The sequence below is a fragment of the Mus pahari genome, chromosome 10, assembly GCF_900095145.1.
Source record: "Mus pahari chromosome 10, PAHARI_EIJ_v1.1, whole genome shotgun sequence".
Taxonomy (NCBI): Eukaryota; Metazoa; Chordata; class Mammalia; order Rodentia; family Muridae; genus Mus; species Mus pahari.
In genome coordinates, this window is record NC_034599.1 from 22,358,290 (window position 1) to 22,376,128 (window position 17,839).

The following is a 17,839-nucleotide window of genomic DNA, read 5'->3' on the forward strand; positions in this document are numbered from 1 at the left end:
GTTGCAGTCTCTCGTATTTCCCAGTAAGGATTTGCCATGCAGTCCTGTAGGGTTTGCCTGCTCCCACATGGTGGCATTTTGGCTGTATTCCTTTTGCACCCTTGGATGGAACAGACAGGTTCAGTGATATGTATGAATGTTTGGCAGTTTTACAAGGGGAAATGGGGTCTTCTGCACTATCTACCTGTAGTTGCATGTCTCCTGGGGTCCAAGAACAGTCTTGGCAAGCAGACACTTCTCAGGTGAACTAGAGGTTGTGACTTCAGCCCCCTTTCTGCCCTGTGGACAGCAGGCGTAAAATGCCCACCCCAAACTTTAAATCCTCTGATTAGGGTCTCACCTATTCAAATACCCGCACCTGGCTTAGAATTCACTCTGTAGGCCAAAGCTGGCCTTGAACTTGGCAAAGATCCGCCTGTCTCTGCCTTCCAAAGTGTTGGGATTAAAGGTGTATACCACTGAGTCCGGGCTCAGCCTCATTTTGAGCTCAAGGGCCCCAAATGGAATCAAAAGGATGACTCATGTGTTGTGAGAAGATCTCACCAGTTCTTGGGATGAGAGCAAAAGATACAATCATGTGCCTCTCAACAGTGGGGAAGCCATCAGAGGAAACCACACCTGAGAAGTGTGTCATTAGGCAATGAGGTCATTGTGTAGATGGTGTGGCATTATGAGACAATGATGCAACGAAGAAATACCGTGAACTTTAGATCAATGGAGCCAATGCTGCTGGAGCGGGGTGGGGGCTGTTTTCATGAGAAACCTTTTCCTTTGCTGACCTATGCTCTAGCCATAAAAAATATAGTGGAGTAGATATACAACCTGTAGCGTGGTTGGGTGTTACCATCGCCATATAGTCTGCACTGACAGAGCTGCACTTCATGTGACTGGTAGAGCCGCAGATATGTTCATGCCAGTGTTACCTTAAATGTTCAAGGGACATGCTGTTCCATGTTACAGTGAATCCTCTCTTAAGGCGGATAGGACGTTTTCAGCTCTGAAATTTCATGAGGCATCAGGAATGTTGCTGACAGAGATGCTATCATGGCACATGACCTGTATCCTTCACTAGATTCTTCTCTTTCCTCATGGTAGCTGCCTCTTCTTCCCCCTTGAGGAGGTGCTTGGTCACTGTGTGGTTGTGACTCTGAAAAGAGTCACAGAGCTCTGGGTCGCCGGCCCTGACCTCTCTTTCCTAGGACCATGAGGGCTGCCGGAGGGACGCCCTCCCACCGCTCTGAAAACAATCCTTTCCTTGTTAGGTTCTGCTTTCCACATTGGGTCGGAGTCTGTGACCATCATCTTCCGTCTCCCTTTGCCTCCTAGCATTCCCTGTTACAACTCCAGAACCCCTGGTGCTGGTGACCCCACCAAGGTGCCTCACAGCCAACCGGACCCAGCAGGGTGTGCTCCTGTCCTGGCTCCCTCCTGCCAACCACAGCTTCCCCATCGACCGCTATATCATGGAGTTCCGGGTTGGGGAGCGCTGGGAGATGCTGGATGACGCCATTCCAGGCACTGACGGAGATTTTTTTGCCAAGGATCTGTCACAGGTGGGAACTTTATTTATTTATTTTTGCCTCTTGTTCCCTGTTTCTGGAATTTGTCATGACAATTTGTAAAGCCACTGATATTGAGAGACTGACCTCATGGGTATAATAGAGTCAAGCCTCGAACTGGCCTACCTTATCTGCAAATCTTAGACTCTCCCTAGTCTGCTACCAAAGGTTGGAATTGGTCCCCAGACCAGAGCTAGCTTAATGGCATGGGGGGGGGGGGGCAGTGCTACACAGATGGTTTTCCTCAAATACCAACACTAGCTAGGGTAAGGCAAGGAGAAGCCAGTATAGATCACCAGACTCAAGGCCCCAGGTTTTTGGGTTCCAGTCAGGGTGGACTAGAGAGGCTTTGGAATGGTTGACTTCTAGGATGGCCAGAAGGACTCTTGTTTTAATAATTCAGAGTCCTGGGAGCAAACACATTCCCTCTTTATTTCCTGGTGGACATCTTTTAAGCAGGAGCACCTCTTTTTCTTGAGAGAGAAAATAGCTTGCTTCATAGCTAGAAGAGATCTGATGTATTCTCCCATCTCCCCTTTCCCAGATGCCTTTTATGGCCAGCTGGAATTGCTTCATGATGCAATTCGGGGGCTCACTGTGCATCTTCCTCTGCAGTCTTTCTCGGTGGCTTCATGTGCATAGCTTGCAGCCCATACATAGCTTGAATACCGGTGGGGATATGTCCACTCTAACGTCGCCCAATGTGAGCAGTCACCGGTAGACACTTCATAGGACCAGTGCTCTGGGTACCCTGTGGGCATCGTGTACAGGGTCCGCAGTGGTCCTCAGCCCCTCAGCTGACCAGGTATTGTCCCTGGCTTGTAGGATACCTGGTATGAGTTCCGGGTTTTGGCTGTCATGCAGGAGCTGATCAGCGAGCCCAGCAACATCGCCGGCGTCTCCAGCACAGGTACTCTGGGTTCTAACACTGTCAAACAGCCACCGGAAAGCTAGCCTCAGAGCCTCATGGGAGTCCTTCTGTGAACCAGCTACTCTGGGTGGCCAGGCTGGGTTGAAAGCTTAAGCAGGAGTCTGGTTGAAACCTTGTGTGTCTGTTCCTACCATTTCTGAAGACCATCAGGTCTGTGTTTCTGTGTGACGCACGGTGTTTGATCCCACCGTGGAGCTGGTGGAGCATCTGATGTGTCTGTGAGAGAGCCGAGGAGGGAAACCTATTGGATCTTGTCACAGTGTGCTGGGTGCGGTGCATGCTGCGTTTGCGCTCTAGCTGTGCTGTGGAATGGGGCGGGCACCGTGAATTAGAGGGGAGATGTAGTAGGGTCAACAAGTGTTTGCTGCGTGCCTCTTATAGGCTTCCTTGTAATTATGTGGGTTTTATTTGGAAAATGGTTGTTTGGTTTTGTTTTCCTTCCTTCCTTCCTCTCCCTAGATTCCCCCTCCCCCCCCCCCAGACTAAATAAAGCCAACCCCCTAGCATTTTCTCCATTTATCTTTCTTCTTCTTGGCACTGGCCCCATTTCCACAAGTCTTCTCTCCGTTCGAGAGTTCCTGAAACACAGCAGAGACCCCCTCCGGGAGAGTGGTGTCCTCGATCTGGACTTGGTTACTAAGTCAGCCGAGGCACCATTTCCTCGGGTGCGGCATGTGTTCTGAGACCCCTGAGATCCGTTTACGAGGGGCTTGGCCAGAAAGCTCTCGTAGGGAGCCTCTTGGAGTTACAGAAGCATTGGTGTGGGCAGAGGGGAGGGGAGCCGAGGAGCCGAGGGCACTCGGGGAAGAAGAGAGGGTGATTTTTTTGTCTTACATGTTAGGCACCCTGGGGCGTTTGTGTAAAATCAAGTTGTCTCCCATAGGCAGCAAAACTCAGCTGCTTCTGTCTTGGCTTCTCTCCAGGGAAGAGGCACAGAGAGATGGAAGAACATAGAAAAAAAAATATTCCAGCCAGAGCCAAAGTAGACGACTTGTGTGTTTTGTGCGCTCAGGCAGTAGTAGCCTTGTGCTTAGTTCCAAGAGTAAAGGAAGTTCACCTACTCAGGCAGTCCTGTATGGCTGAAGGAGCTACAGCAGCAGCAGCAGCAGCAGCAATCCCTGTAGTTAACTCCCCCGAGACTGTGATCCCATCAGTGTAGTATGGATTTTTTTTTTTTTTTAATCCATTATCATTATCGATGTGGCATTGAACTCTGGCCAGCCATATCACAATGTATTGGCTTACTCTTGGATGTTCTTTAAGAGTGGCGCTTATGGATCTCACAGCCCCGTGTGTACAGTACAGTGGGCTGGGCACTAACTCGCCTGTGGATCTGTCACGAGGTGAAGCTTTTTCTCTAACTGTGGAAGGGAGAACTGAGCCCACCTTATCCTTCCTACAGCTCCAGCCTGCTTCTAGAGCCTGCATGACCAAGATGCACTGGTTCTTGCTGTGGGAAGCTGCCCAGCCCTCCTGTCCTATAAGGAGTTAGAAGATAAACGTGCCTAGATTCGATGCTAATAGTTCCTCTCCCTGAGTTAGAATTCTATCCCCCAGGTGCCTTCACTGTATAGATGGCACAGGAGAAGGCAGAGAATCCTGACTGGAAATCAGAACAACTGTGCTTCTATTAGAGTAACAATAGAAGAGAGGGTCAGCCTCTGGTGTCTTCCTTTAGGGAAGAGTGGCCTGTGTATAGCTAGCTCACAGGGTTGCTGTGGGAGTGCCTGATAACACGCATGGAAGTGCTTCTCCACACTCGCAGCCATAGACCAGACAGCTGCAGAGGAAGAACGGTTTCATCCTCACTGGGCGATGCAGATATCTTAAGCTACAGGGAAGTTACTTGACTCTCATAGACTGTCCCTTTCTTAACTCTCACACTGCTGCACCAAACGCACTACACTTCTTTAAAGGCTCGTGTTGGAACTGAGTGTGGAGGCCGGGCCCTGGCCTTGTCTGATGGTGGGAAAAGTCCCTAGGGACCGAGCGTCAGAGGAGGTGGGGAAAACTTTGGCAAGCGTGAGACCCATAGGTGCTCCTGGCCTTCCTCGCAGACATCTTCCCACAGCCAGACCTGACCGACGATGGGCTGGCCCGGCCAGTGTTGGCTGGGATAGTGGCCACCATCTGCTTCCTGGCGGCTGCCGTCCTCTTCAGCACTCTGGCTGCCTGCTTTGTCAACAAGCAGCGTAAGCGCAAACTCAAGCGGAAGAAAGGTAGGTGCTTGTCTCCTCTCCCTGCCTGGCCAAGGTCAGACGTTCCCTAGCGGGAGGTGGGCAGCCGGACCACTGACGGTATTTCTCCTCTGGAAACAGACACACTGGGATCTTGCAGGCAGAGCTGCCAGTGGGATTGGATTTCATCTTTAAAACACTTTTGTTCATTTCTGGAAAATTCCATATATACATACAAAGTATTTTGATCTTCTCCCTCCCCACCTTTCTCCAACTCTCTTCAGAACCCACTAACCCCAGCCTCCTCCCCATTTCGTGTCCTCTTTTTAATTTATTACTACTACTTCTACTATTACTACGGCAGAGAGGATCTTGCTGTATTTATAGACCAGGCGTGCTTCAAACCTGAGATTCTCTTGCCTCAGCCTCTCAAGTGCTTCTATTAGAGACGTGTGTCTCCACTCCCGATGGGACTTGATTTGGAAGGGAGAAAGAGGGAGCAAGGGTGTTGGGGGGAAGAGGATGGGCCAGGGTAACAGGGATAGAGGGCCTGGTGGTAGCATGGCCTCTTAGCTGGGCATAGAGCTGCCAGGCAAGTGAAGGCTTTTATCAGGCCTCTGTGTTGATCCTGGGCTATGGAGTCCCGTGTGTGTGTGTGTGTGTGTGTGTGTGTGTGTGTGTGTGTGTAGAGGCTCAGAGTTCTTCCTTTTTTCTTTTTCCCTTCCAGATCCTCCGCTCTCCATCACTCACTGTAGGAAGAGTCTTGAGTCTCCGTAAGTGGCTGTTGGGGGTCTGTAGGTAGAAGGGGGAGGCTGGACATAAGTAAGCTATTAGCTTTAGTGGACCACATATCCTGAGGATTTGGCTTGCATGTTTTAAGTTGCCCACAGGGATCGAGGGTGTGTAGTATATAGATAATTCAAGCTTGTTTGTTTAGCCTTGCACTGTTATATCTGTAATGTTTTTTTGGTCCTTTGCTAGAATCAGCATTAATACTAGCTTGCATCTCTGAACAACTAGAGAATAAAACTGGAGTTGTGCATAGGCAGGGTGTACCAAATTTAGGGGCGAGCCAGTAGAAAAGCAGCAGTGTGGATGTTCATTCCAAAAATGGACGATCATGTCTAGACAATTGAGAGAGTTGGCCAGAATTTCTGACCAAAAAACGTTCAGCCCATCCATGCCTGCTTCCCTTAGAGTCACTGTAAAGACAGTGAGAAGAAGCTGAAGGCAGTGGATAGCATCCCTTATCACCTTCTGTTTGTTACACTTACAGCTTGTCCTCTGGCAAGGTGAGCCCCGAGAGCATCCGCACACTCCGAGCCCCGTCTGAATCCTCTGACGACCAGGGCCAGCCTGCGGCCAAGAGGATGCTGAGCCCTACAAGGGAGAAAGAGCTGTCCCTGTACAAGAAAACCAAGAGGGCTATCAGCAGCAGGAAGTATAGTGTGGCCAAGGCTGAGGCCGAAGCTGAGGCCACCACACCCATTGAACTGATCAGTAGAGGCCCGGATGGCCGCTTTGTCATGGGCCCATCGGAGATGGAGCCCTCTGTGAAGGGCCGTCGAATCGAGGGCTTCCCCTTCGCTGAGGAGACGGACATGTACCCTGAGTTCCGGCAGTCCGATGAGGAGAATGAAGACCCACTGGTGCCCACGTCTGTGGCTGCTCTGAAGCCTCAGCTGACCCCAATGTCTTCCAGCCAGGACCCTTACCTACCACCACCAGCATACAGTCCTCGGTTCCAGCCTCGTGGGCTCGAGGGCCCGAGCGGACTGGGAGGACGACTCCAGGCTACTGGCCAAGCGAGGCCTCCTGCCCCTCGGCCCTTCCAGCACGGCCAGTATTATGGGTACCTCAGCAGCAGCAGCCCTGGGGAGGTGGAGCCTCCACCCTTCTATATGCCAGAAGTGGGCAGCCCCTTGAGCTCAGTCATGTCATCCCCACCCCTGCACACCGAGGGGCCTTTTGGCCACCCCACCATCCCTGAGGAAAACGGAGAGAATGCTTCTAACAGCACTTTGCCCTTGACTCAGACACCTACAGGAGGGCGCTCCCCTGAGCCCTGGGGCCGGCCAGAATTTCCCTTTGGGGGACTGGAGACCCCAGCTATGATGTTCCCCCACCAGCTGCACCCCTGTGATGTGGCCGAGAGTTTGCAACCCAAGGCCTGCCTGCCCCGAGGACTGCCCCCAGCTCCCCTCCAGGTGCCTGCTGCCTATCCGGGCATGCTATCTCTGGAGGCACCAAAGGGCTGGGTAGGCAAGTCACCTGGCAGGGGTCCCATCCCGGCGCCCCCTGCCACCAAGTGGCAGGAAAGACCTATGCAACCTCTGGTCAGCCAAGGGCAGCTAAGACATACCAGCCAAGGTATGGGGATACCGGTGTTGCCTTACCCGGAGCCAGCCGAGCCCGGGGGGCACGGTGGCCCCAGCACGTTTGGCCTGGACACCCGGTGGTATGAGCCGCAGCCTCGGCCCCGGCCCAGCCCCCGGCAGGCCCGGCGTGCCGAGCCCAGTTTACATCAAGTGGTGCTACAGCCCTCTCGGCTCTCACCTCTGACCCAAAGCCCCCTTAGTTCCCGCACTGGCTCCCCTGAGCTCGCTGCTCGTGCCCGACCTCGACCAGGCCTCCTGCAGCAGGCAGAGATGTCCGAGATCACCCTGCAGCCGCCAGCCGCGGTCAGCTTCTCTCGCAAGTCAACGCCATCGTCCACGGGATCTCCTTCACAGAGCAGCCGCAGTGGGAGCCCCAGCTACAGACCCACAATGGGCTTCACTACTCTGGCCACGGGCTACCCTTCTCCTCCACCTGGCCCTGCCCCTCAGGCACCAGGGGACAGCTTGGATGTGTTTGGACAGACGCCTTCCCCTCGGAGGATGGGGGAGGAGCCACTCCGGCCAGAGCCCCCAACAACCTTACCTACTTCAGGGTGAGTGTAAGCCACTGTCTCTAGCCCACTTCTGGTCAGTCTCCCCATGCCTTACTCTGTCCTTTACCTCCCCATCATCCCACTAACGGGGCTTGTTTGGGACACACCGCGGCACCCCCTGGGAGAGGAGTTCTGGCCACACATTGGCAGAGTGTCTTCGCTGGGAAGGATGGACTTACCTGCTGGCACCCTGCCAGGTGCTTCAGGCATCTCCTCACTCAGCCCAGAGTTCTGTGAAGGCTGTCCACGTACTGGGAATGTGGGGGCGGGGAAGGGAGAGTGCAGCAGGCAGTGATCCCTGTGAAAGCGGCTCACCATGAGGGGTCTGGCCACGGCCCTGGGGTCCTGGCGTTGGATAGCCCTGCTTCCCTGCAGCTGCCTGCAGATCTTGTGTCTCCGCGTGTGCAACCACTCCACACCAAGCAGGACCGCTGATCTGAGGCCCCATGTACTCAAATACCTGCTCCTTAGCGTGCCTAATAAGGGCTGGACTCCAGGCCCTGTCCTTAGTCTCTCCAGGAAGGTGCCCCAGGAGGCTGAGACCTGTGTGTGGGGAGCCATATCCCCGCCCACCTATGTGCCTCACAGGAAGCTCCAGAGAGACAGACAGACAGACAAGCTCCCGAGATCTGCCCGTCTGAGAGAGCACACACTGTACTGTAGCAGCTGGTATTCCAGGTACCAGTCGGCCTGGACGTGTCTGTGGCTCTTCTGTCCACCTGCACTCCCCTTTCCTCCTAGGCTTCGTTCCTTTCCAAGTCAGTCCGTCTTCCTCTTTTCCTTCTCCATCGCCTTGAGGCTGACCCAGTTTGCTCTGAGGAGCCTTCCCTGCCTCTGTTGTGCGCATCCTACCCTCGGTTCCTTGCTTTGTCCTCATCCTTTCTCCCTTCTCTTTCTCAGTCTTTCTCTTGGGTTCAGTACTTTGGCCTCTCATCTTGATGTGGCCTGTGGAGGGGAGCAGCGTTCCAGAGGAGGCTGTCCTGGTGGAGGGTGGGGGTGTGAGGGATGGGAGGTAGCTGGAGAGGAGGGAACCCAGCCCTCCCCCTCCCACCACAGTGGTCGTTGGAAACCGCAAGCTTACCTCAGTGCCAAGGTGGGTGCTCTTGGGGGGGGGCAGGCTGTGTGGGGATCCAAGAGGTTTGCTAAGCCTCCCTGCCTCTGTCTGCAGATATTGTCATTGCATCCTGTCACTGCCTTAGATAGCCTGCTCACCTTCTCTGTTCCATCTATGCCTATGGCTCTCTGGTTCTCTCTTTTTCCCTCACCCATTCTCTGAGCTCGACTGTGGGTTTCCGCTCACTCTTGCCCCCTCCTCCCCTCTGGGTGTGCGTGGGTGGTTCATCTGGCCGCTGTTGGTAACTGCTTTGTTTCTGATTATCTCAGCTATCTGGGCAGTGTTGTCGAGACAAGCCTCTCCTCCGCTCAATAGGTAAGGGAGCTCTTCGGTGGGGGCGGGGCGGGGCGGGCAGGCGGATGGGGCTTCTGCAGGGCCATTGCTTCCAAAATAGGGGATCCAAAACATATCCCCTCATTGCCTCACCCGGGCAGCCGCTGTTCCTGGGTTCCCATGGCTTCTGGATTCCTCACATTGCATTGCTCGGCTGCTCCAGCTGCCCAGCTGACCATGCCGGGGCACTGCCTAGCTGTAGCTTTTAACCTCCAAGCCCACACCAGCCCCTCTAGAGTGGGCTGCGGTTGCTCTCACTCAGACCCATGCCACCCTGCTACCCATGTCCTCATAGACCTCTGTAGCATCTACAGGACCTTGCATGAATCCCAAGGGAGCCATGATCGCCATGATGAGCTTTGCATCTCTACCCTTGGGGACCTGTTTGGGTCCGTGGGGAGATCCAGGGACCTCTCATCCTCCTCATTCCAGTGCTCTGTTTCCCCAGAGGACTCAGGGTAGTGCCCTCCCTGCCAATCCTTCCCCCTAAACTCAGATCTCTTCCTGGGATTTTTTTTTTTTTTTATTAATTTTCCTTCCTAGGGATCTTAATGACAGAGGTCCCTCTTCCACATCCCTCTGGGACCTCAGGCTCAGGTGGCTTTCAGCTCTTCAAAGGTGGGAGTGCAGCCACTCTCCAATGGTCCTTGCATTCTGCAGCCCTTCTGTGGTTGTTGTGGGACTGAAATGTGACCTCGTCCTTAGAGCCACATTGCTTTCAGGGTCCCTGCTGTAGCTGGCCCCCTTAGGTCATGTTCTTTGGAAAAGGCCTGGGAGAGTTCATGGTAGGAAGAAGGGAGTTGAGTTGGCAGAAAACTTAAAACTGTAGACATCAGCACTGCCCTTCCCCAGCCATTGGTGGCTCCTCCAACGTCCTTCCAGGTGGAATCCAAAAGAGGGGGCTCCCAGTGAAGGGGCCAGGCATCTTTTAAAGATGCTTGGGACACTCAGGGCTCCCACTCTGTCAAGGCAAAATAAAGAGATGCTTGTTTTTGCCATCTGTTCCTTTGCCCGTGCATCAGGGCTGGCAAACTGCCCCAGCCCCCCTGGATGGGAGAGTGGGAGCTTTTCTGTTGATGCTTTGGCTTCCCCAGTGAGAAGCTGAGTGCTTTCCCCCTCTTCTATGCCATGGGAGGCGGTTCTTCCTAACTCAGGACTATAAATCTCGTTGTGTCATAAGAGAGGCCTCTCACAAGGAGCCGGCAGGGATATTTCTCTATGACCCGCAGCTATAAAACTGTCACTATCCAGGAGGCCCTAGCATTGTGTGTGAGGCTGAGTGTCAGCCTACAGCTGACACTCAGTGTTGACAAGATCGTGTAGTTCTTGGGGACTCACCTGCTTCCGGGGCCTCAGGTGGCTCCTTGGATGGATGTTACAGAGTGGGGAGAATGATTAACTTCCCTGCTCTAAGCCTGTCTGCCCCACTATTCGCTGGCAAAGGTGCCTTGTTGCCCTCCGGGCTTTGGTAGGTGGGACAGCTCTTACCCAGTTCCTGGAAAGTGTCCAACTCTAATGTCCTCTGTGATTTCTGTTTTCCCCCAACTCTACTGACTCTGTCTTTCCCAATGTCTTTCCCCATATCAGATCTGAGAGAACCAAGCCACATTATCACTGTGGTAGACCCAGAAACCAGGGACAGCAGTGAGGGACAGTTGCTCCTCTCCTAGGCTTGGGTAGCATGCCTCGCCCGGAAGAATGAAGTCCTCTACATAGTCCAAGTTAGGCCTTTGTGGTGCTAGGCAGCAGGGACCTCTGCTCATTCTCCTGCTTGCTGAGAGATACCCTGGGGCACAGGAGCTGCCGGGCCATGGGGAAGCTGTGGCCCCTCTGTGGATGCTGTCTTCGTGCTGTGTCTTTGCATGTGTCCCCTCGTCTTGCTTGGAGAAGCTGTGATGCGTCTTGTCTGCGTTTGTCCTTGCTTTGTTTCTTCCCCCTTCAGTTTCTCTCCCTTCCTCCTGCTCATTCCTTTTGTCATTCCCCCACCCTGTCATCTTCTTCTCTCTTCTCTCTTTATCCTCTTCCCAGCTTCCATGTCAGAGTGGGGAGTTGCAGTATGTGGATCTATTCTGTGGGTGCCTGGGAGCCCAGCCACTCACTCAGCGCTCCTCCGCGATGCCGACAGTACTCTGTTGAGTCCGTCTCCGATTACTACCTTCTGTGCCCTCTGTGATGCAGGGGGCTGGAAAGCCTAACACAATCCCCTCTGATTAGGATTACTGTAGGAAGGAGTCCTCATTTGGACACAAGCCTTTCCTGAGGCCTGAGGTAAAACACTGAGAGAAGGATCCCTTTATGATTGGACTGGCTTAATGCTAGCTTGTGAATTCCTGGCTGTCTGTGGGGCACAGAGAGTGTGCTCACCTTTTCCCTGGCTGTGATATGAATTTGAATGGATTTCCCCATTCTTCCTCCCATGGTGAGGGAGGCAGCCTCCAAGTTACTTCTTTCTACTACCTGGGGGGGAGGGGAGGGGGAACCGAGTTGTTTCAACAGAAAAGTTGACTTTTCTGTTGCTGTAATAAACACTGTAGCCAAAAGCAACTTTGGGGATAAAAGGGTGTATTTGCCTGACTTCCTTATGGGATGTCAGGTCAAAAGCTCAAGGGAGGAACCCGGAGGCAGGAGCAGGGACTATGGAAGGATACTGCTTACTGGCTTGCTCCCAGGGTCATGTTCAGTGACTTTCCTTATAAAGACCAGGGGACCTACCTGCATAGGAATTGTACCATCCACAGTGGACTGTACCCACCTTAGTAATCAAGAAAATGCCCTACAGACAAGCCTACAGGCTAGTCTAATAGAGGCAGTTCTTCAGTCCAGGTTCCTTCTTCCCAGTTGTGTCAGGAATTGCTGTCGAATGTGTCTTTATGGCTAGTTGTTCTTAGGGCATGAAAGCAAGGTGGGCAGCTGGATTTTGACTTTCCTGGCCCAAGTTGTAAGTCTGCCACCTCTTTCCTCAGCTATGCCAGGGAGCAGGGTAAGACCTCTGAGGTTGAGTGAGTCGGGTGGGAATTTTGTGTGGACTGGCATGAGAAGGGATTTTAAAGTAAATGTTGGCAAGTTTTGGTAATTCTGAGCTGCAAGGAATACCACTGGATCACAGACCTGGGATTTGCATGAAGTGAGAGACCAGAGAAGCTTACAGGTTTGGAGGTCTTTGTCTGTGAGTAATATACCTGGGTCGTCTCCTGAGAGAAGGGAACTGAAGTGTGCAGCGTTGCTGTATGTAGAGACAAGTTGAGACTGGCCAGTACGAGAACTGAGCCTCGCCTTGGGAGACCAGGGTTGGAGCCTCTTGTGACCACCTCACCTCCAGGTCAAGTTCAGGTTTACTGGAGAGCTTTATTGCACAGTTACAAGTTCTTCACCTGCTTCCTATCCCAAACACCAATAACAAAATTTCACAGCTGGATTGGTGTCAGCTAGACTTAGTATTGACATGGGACACAGTTATCCTTCCTAAAAATGGGAGGTGGGCTACCAGAGGCTCGCGTTGCTATTCATAAAGACTATGGAACAACATTTCATGTCTTTCCTGTACAGCTCACTCAAAACAGTCCCGTGATGTCTTCTCTCTCTTCCCACCTGTCCTGCTAGAGACTTCCTTTTATTTTTGCCTATGGCCTTAGGCAAGTGTATCCCGGTGCCTCCAGGAGACGACACCGGCTGCTGTGCTGTGGTGTCTTGAGTCCTGAGCCGGGAGCCCAGGCACATGGGCAGCAGGGATTCTGGAAGGGCTGGAGCTTGGCTGCCTCTCAAGTGAAAGTTTTCTCTTCCTCTCTGTATCGTTGTTTGGGAGTTTGTGCCTGAAGATGAGACTTTAGCAGTCTTATTATGCCTGTGACACTGGAGCAGGGAGCGTCGTGGGTCAGGGAAGGTCTGTTTTGTCTATAATAGCCTCTGTACCTGTTTTCCTTAAGGAGCAGTTTAGCCTAATACTGAAGAGTCTGTCTGATTATACCTGGCTAAGTTGTGTCCCCTCACTGAAGTTGAGTGTCTCCGTCTGGAATATGGCTAGTGTAGTCTCTATCTCTTAGACTCGTTAGACATGTGCCCGGCACAGTAAGTGGTGAGCACATGTTATATACTACAGATGATAGTAGTAATGGTATGTTAATTGTGTTGTTGGTATCTCACCCCCTGAAATCCATCTGCCTTGAAGCATCCTTAGGAATTTTCAGGGGTGCTCTGTACCTGCTTCTTCTATAGCCTGTGGCCTGTCCCCACTGCAGAGGAATCCCTTTGTGGTTGGCTGGATTGGCATTGGCTTTTGAACTCACAGCTCTTCTATGGGGCATATAGTAAGTGGTTTCACCTTTTCCCTGGCTTGAGTGTTAGTGAATTGTTTTCCCCATCCTACCATCCACAGTAAAAGAGAGACGGCCCCACCACTGCTTCCACTTCTGCCTGTTGGTGAGGGAATAAGGAAGACCTGTGCTGTAACCCTCGACACCTGTGGGGTGTCGAGGGTTATGTTGGCTGTCGCATGTTTCCTCTGACTACATAAATCACCTTACATGGCCTTCCTGAATGCTGGCCAGGGTCTGGACTAGAGATGACAAATGGTGGTGAATTCATGTCCTTGGTTTTCTTTTCAGGCAACACAAAGAACATTGTCCAAGTTAAGAAGGGGTGATGCGGGCTCCCCCTAAAATCCCTTCTAGATGCTGCGTTTGGGGAAGATCTCTGGGTAGAGCTGGGTTAGGGGAAGAGAAAGGGATTGGACACTGGCATATTGGGTTGTTGGGGGGACTTGTTTACACTGTGAACTAGACTGTTCTTCCACAGGGCATGGGTACTTGTATGGTGTATAGAGATGCTGTGGGGTCTGTGAGATGTTAAGGAGTTGCCTCTGACTTGACCTTGAGAAGGTTTCTTGATATTCAATGCACTCAAAGACTTTTGGCGCAAATGGCATCTGTCAAGGAGGATGACGGTCCCTTTCACTGCCAGTTACTTCCAGAGACCAGAGGCTTACTAACCGCGAGTCTGTAAGTTCCTTCCCCCAGTGCTTGCAGAGGCCTTCTATGTTGGAGAAATGATAAGTCTTTTCATTCTTTTCTCTTTGCTCCCTCTGCCCCCCTCAGATGGTCTGTGGACCTCTGGGGACTTCTTTGGCTCTCACAGGACTATCAGAATGTCTTTTTTTTTTTTTTTTTTTTTTTTTTTTTTTTAAGAAAAAACACTAGGATTTGCTAAAACCTCACTGTGATTGACTTGGGGAAGAGAGATGAACAGCTTGGGGGCAGAAGAGAGTCACCTTTGTCTACCATGGTCCTAGAATGTCCTACCTTGCCTGGTCTCATCCCAGTGCCAGTGTTTGTGGGAAGAAAGCATGCCCCTCCTGTCTCTTGCCCTCTTTGTTCCTCAGGCTCCACGCTGTCTTACTTTGAGAAAAATTGAGGTGGATAACACATCTTCTCCTTTTCCTTCTTTTATGTCTCTGGATAGCTCTCTCTATAGGCACAGTGTCACACACTGCACTCTTCTCCGTTCATTTTTGTTCCCATTGTGACCTAGGCAACATAGGCTCTGGTTAAATGGCAGACTCGATCCATCCCGTAACTAGGGTGGGGGAAGAAGGGTTAACATATAGTAGTCTCCTCTCCCAACAATCTCAACATCTAGGTTGAATCATAAGATACAAAACTTGTTGGAGACCATTGACCCACAGCAAGGACTTTTGGGGGCCATAAGATTTGAACATGCGGTCCTGTCATAATCTACCTCTACTCTCTTCTGTTTTCTTCTGAGACTGAGGAGCTCCAAGCCTCATCTGCAGAGTATTGTGCAGACATGCCTCCTGCTGTTAAGGTGTCACAGCAGTTAGCTGTGAGGTTCTAGATGACTCTTGTAGATGGAGGGGGTGGCTCTGTGAAGTTGGGTTCTGCAGAGCCAACACCTCACTGGGCATTGGCTGCCCACTTGGTCCTCCCTTCCTGCCTCTGGACGCGGGAGGCAGCTTGTTGGGACTGGAATTGCTCGCCTCCCGCTTTAATCTGCTCTTCGATTTTTTACTTTAAGGTCTTGATGATGGTGAGTTCTAGGAACTGACTCTTCTTTGGCACTTGCTTGTCGCAGCCAAAGTGATGTGTGGTGGGCTTACATTAAAGTCTCTCTCTCCTTTCCCAGGGTCTTCTGGTTGCTCCCCAGGTTGGTTCCCACCTGAGATAGGCCTCCTGCTGCTGGAGCTTTCTATTGGGTTTCTCCTTTCAGGAGCAATAGGAAAGCAAGTGTCCGGGAATGATCATGGACACGCCGGACTCCATCCCTGGCCTCCATCCTTCTATGGGCAGTCCTTTGGCTTTCTTCCAGCCCTCTTCCAAGGCTCCTTTCTGGGAGCTGACCTGTGCCTCTCTAATTGTTCCTTGCAGAATACTTCCACCTGCACCCGGGAACGCTGCCGTGCCTGAGAGGCTGGAGGCTCTGAGATACCAACGGATAAAGAAGCCCAAAAAGTCATCCAAGGGCTCTTCGAAGTCAAAGAAACGATCCGGTAAATGGTGGGACGTGCCACTCGTCTTTCCACCGTGCTTTCCCATTTGACGAGGACTGTGGGCCCAGGATCCCAACCCTGGGTGTTCTCTAGAAGTGCTACCACCAGCTTCTCTTGTTCTTGATTTCCCTTTAAACATTCGTTTTCAATAGCGCACAGATGGTTTTCATGTAAAAACAACAAGAAAGATATCTGATTGCTTTCCCTTCCCGTTTCATCGCCTCCCACCTGGGGAGCCATTGCTCTGAGGGTACGTGTGCCTGGAGATCCTTTTCTGTTGCTCTCAACTTTAGAAAGTACGCCATAATGTCTCAGCATGGTTTTTTTTTTTTGAGCAACTTAAGTACTATCCTATTCTTTCCCATTCTGCAGCACGCCTTGCTGTTATTCCTGTCTCCTTGTGTGATTCTCCTTCACCATTTCAAGCCCTCTGGTTGATCACAGGGCAGGCATGGGCTCATGTGGCATGGGCCAGGCCAGCCTCTGCACTGACTAACCTTTTCTAAGGACAGAGACTGAAATCTCCTTGTCTCTTAAAGGGTACTTCCATTGCAGTATTTCTGACACAAGGGGTGATGGGTAGCTTGTGAAATAGTGCAAGAAGAATAGAGCATTCCTTCAGGAAAGCAGTTAATGTTTATCAGACATTCTCTTTCTGCCAGCGTGTGTAGGAATGTCACGAGAGCCTGTCCAGGAAGAGCATTCAGCAGTTTCTTTGCAGATCTTTGGTGACTACTGCGGAGCAACTGTCTTAATAAGCCAGGTGGTGGGAGAGCCTTCACAGAGGCTAAGCTCATGAACTCACTGATGACTTAGCCCTTGACTGTGGCTGGTTCCTGTCAGTTTGTGGATGACAATCCAAAGACAGAGAAAAAGAAAATGATCTCATTGTTGTTTTCAGGCTAGATAGCTTAGGCTGGCCCGAAACTATCTGTGTAGCTTAGGCTGGCCCTGCCCTTTGTCTTCTTACTTCTATCTCTTGATGGCTGGGATTACAGGTGGATGCTGCCATGTTCAGCAAAAATTAATTTCCTGAAGCTTGGGTCAGGATGGAATTCAAAGTTCAATTTAAACATATACATAACATATCACACACACATACATATATATTTCTTTTGTGTATGCATGTGTGTCATTTAATGATAGGAACACATCCTGTAAATTGCACTATTAGATGATTTTGGTTCTATGTGAACATTGCAGACAATGTTTGTATTAGCCAGGACAGTCACTATGGGACTGCCATTGAATATATGAGCCTTCCTTGGTTAAAATACTGTTATGTAGTGCATAACTGTGAATTTTAATAAATATATTTCATCTAATTATCATAGAATAGGCCACATCAGCTCCACATGTTGTCTCCTGGGCCTGGTCTGTGTTTCTAACTCTTAGGTGTCTGCCTTTAGTCCTCGTGTTCTCCTTGAGTTCAAATCTTGTCTTTCCAGTTGACCATTGGCCTTGGACTTGCTTGCTTTACAGCTCGTAAACTGTTTTGTATTATCTTCTTCAAACCACCTCTCCCCACCTGTCTTCCATTCTGTAAGTGGTGTTGCTTCCCTCATGGTCAGTGTCTCCCCAGTCTTTCGCTCTTGTGCCTCACGCCTGATGCTCTTAGGGAGGTGCGCTGGCTCCACCTTTGCAATATACCTTTCCTTTTCTGGTTGTCCTTACTGTAAACATTGAAGCTCTGGTCCTTTTCTCTCCTTCTGGATGTTGCAGTGCCTTGCAGCTGCCCTCCTGCCCCATCTGCAGTCTTACAGATCCCAAAGCGGTGATAGCCTGGCCCTTACCTAGAGAGACAGCAATCACTCCTTGACCACTTGGCCTTCGAGGATGACTGGTTTGCTGTGAGTCTGTGAGTGGGAATATCGAGGCAGGAAAGCCGAAGATTATTTCGTTATTGTTTGGAGACAAGGCCTTGCTGTGTAGCTCAGACTGACCTGAAACTAGCCATGTCTGGGCTTAAACACTCCTTCCTCTAGCTGCCACCCCTTGACCTCTAGGAGAGCAGCCAGAATGGGCTGTAGAAATTTTATAGCTCTTTTCCCCCCACATACATGTTTATCTATACATATGCACAAACACATACATACATTTTTCACACAAAAATCTTGTAGAAGCTTTTCCTTGCAACAAGATGTTTTAAACTCTGTTGACATAACTGTTATCCTTCTCTCTAGGGCATACTGTGTTTGGCTCTTCTCTTCTCTTCTCTTCTCTTCTCTTCTCTTCTCTTCTCTTCTCTTCTCTTCTCTTCTCTTCTCTTCTCTTCTCTCATCTTCTCCTCTCCT

At 51.2% G+C, this 17,839-nt stretch overlaps 1 protein-coding gene across 8 annotated transcripts in view; it reads left to right on the forward strand.

Moving 5' to 3' along the window:
* Igsf9b (immunoglobulin superfamily member 9B) overlaps window positions 1-17,839 on the forward strand; it is a 52,218-nt gene that overhangs the window by 27,169 nt on the left and 7,210 nt on the right. For 3 of the 8 annotated variants that reach the window (XM_021207190.2, XM_021207188.2, XM_029543177.1), the window contains exons 14-19: window positions 1,327-1,553; window positions 2,385-2,469; window positions 4,548-4,709; window positions 5,395-5,440; window positions 5,944-7,599; window positions 15,424-15,545. In XM_021207190.2, the coding sequence (XP_021062849.2) occupies window positions 1,327-1,553; window positions 2,385-2,469; window positions 4,548-4,709; window positions 5,395-5,440; window positions 5,944-7,599; window positions 15,424-15,545 (2,298 nt within the window). Of the gene's footprint in view, window positions 1-1,326; window positions 1,554-2,384; window positions 2,470-4,547; window positions 4,710-5,394; window positions 5,441-5,943; window positions 7,604-8,187; window positions 8,278-8,982; window positions 9,029-15,423; window positions 15,546-17,839 lie in introns of those variants that run through there. The other 5 variants (XM_029543178.1, XM_029543180.1, XM_029543181.1 and 2 more) reach the window with 5 other exon arrangements.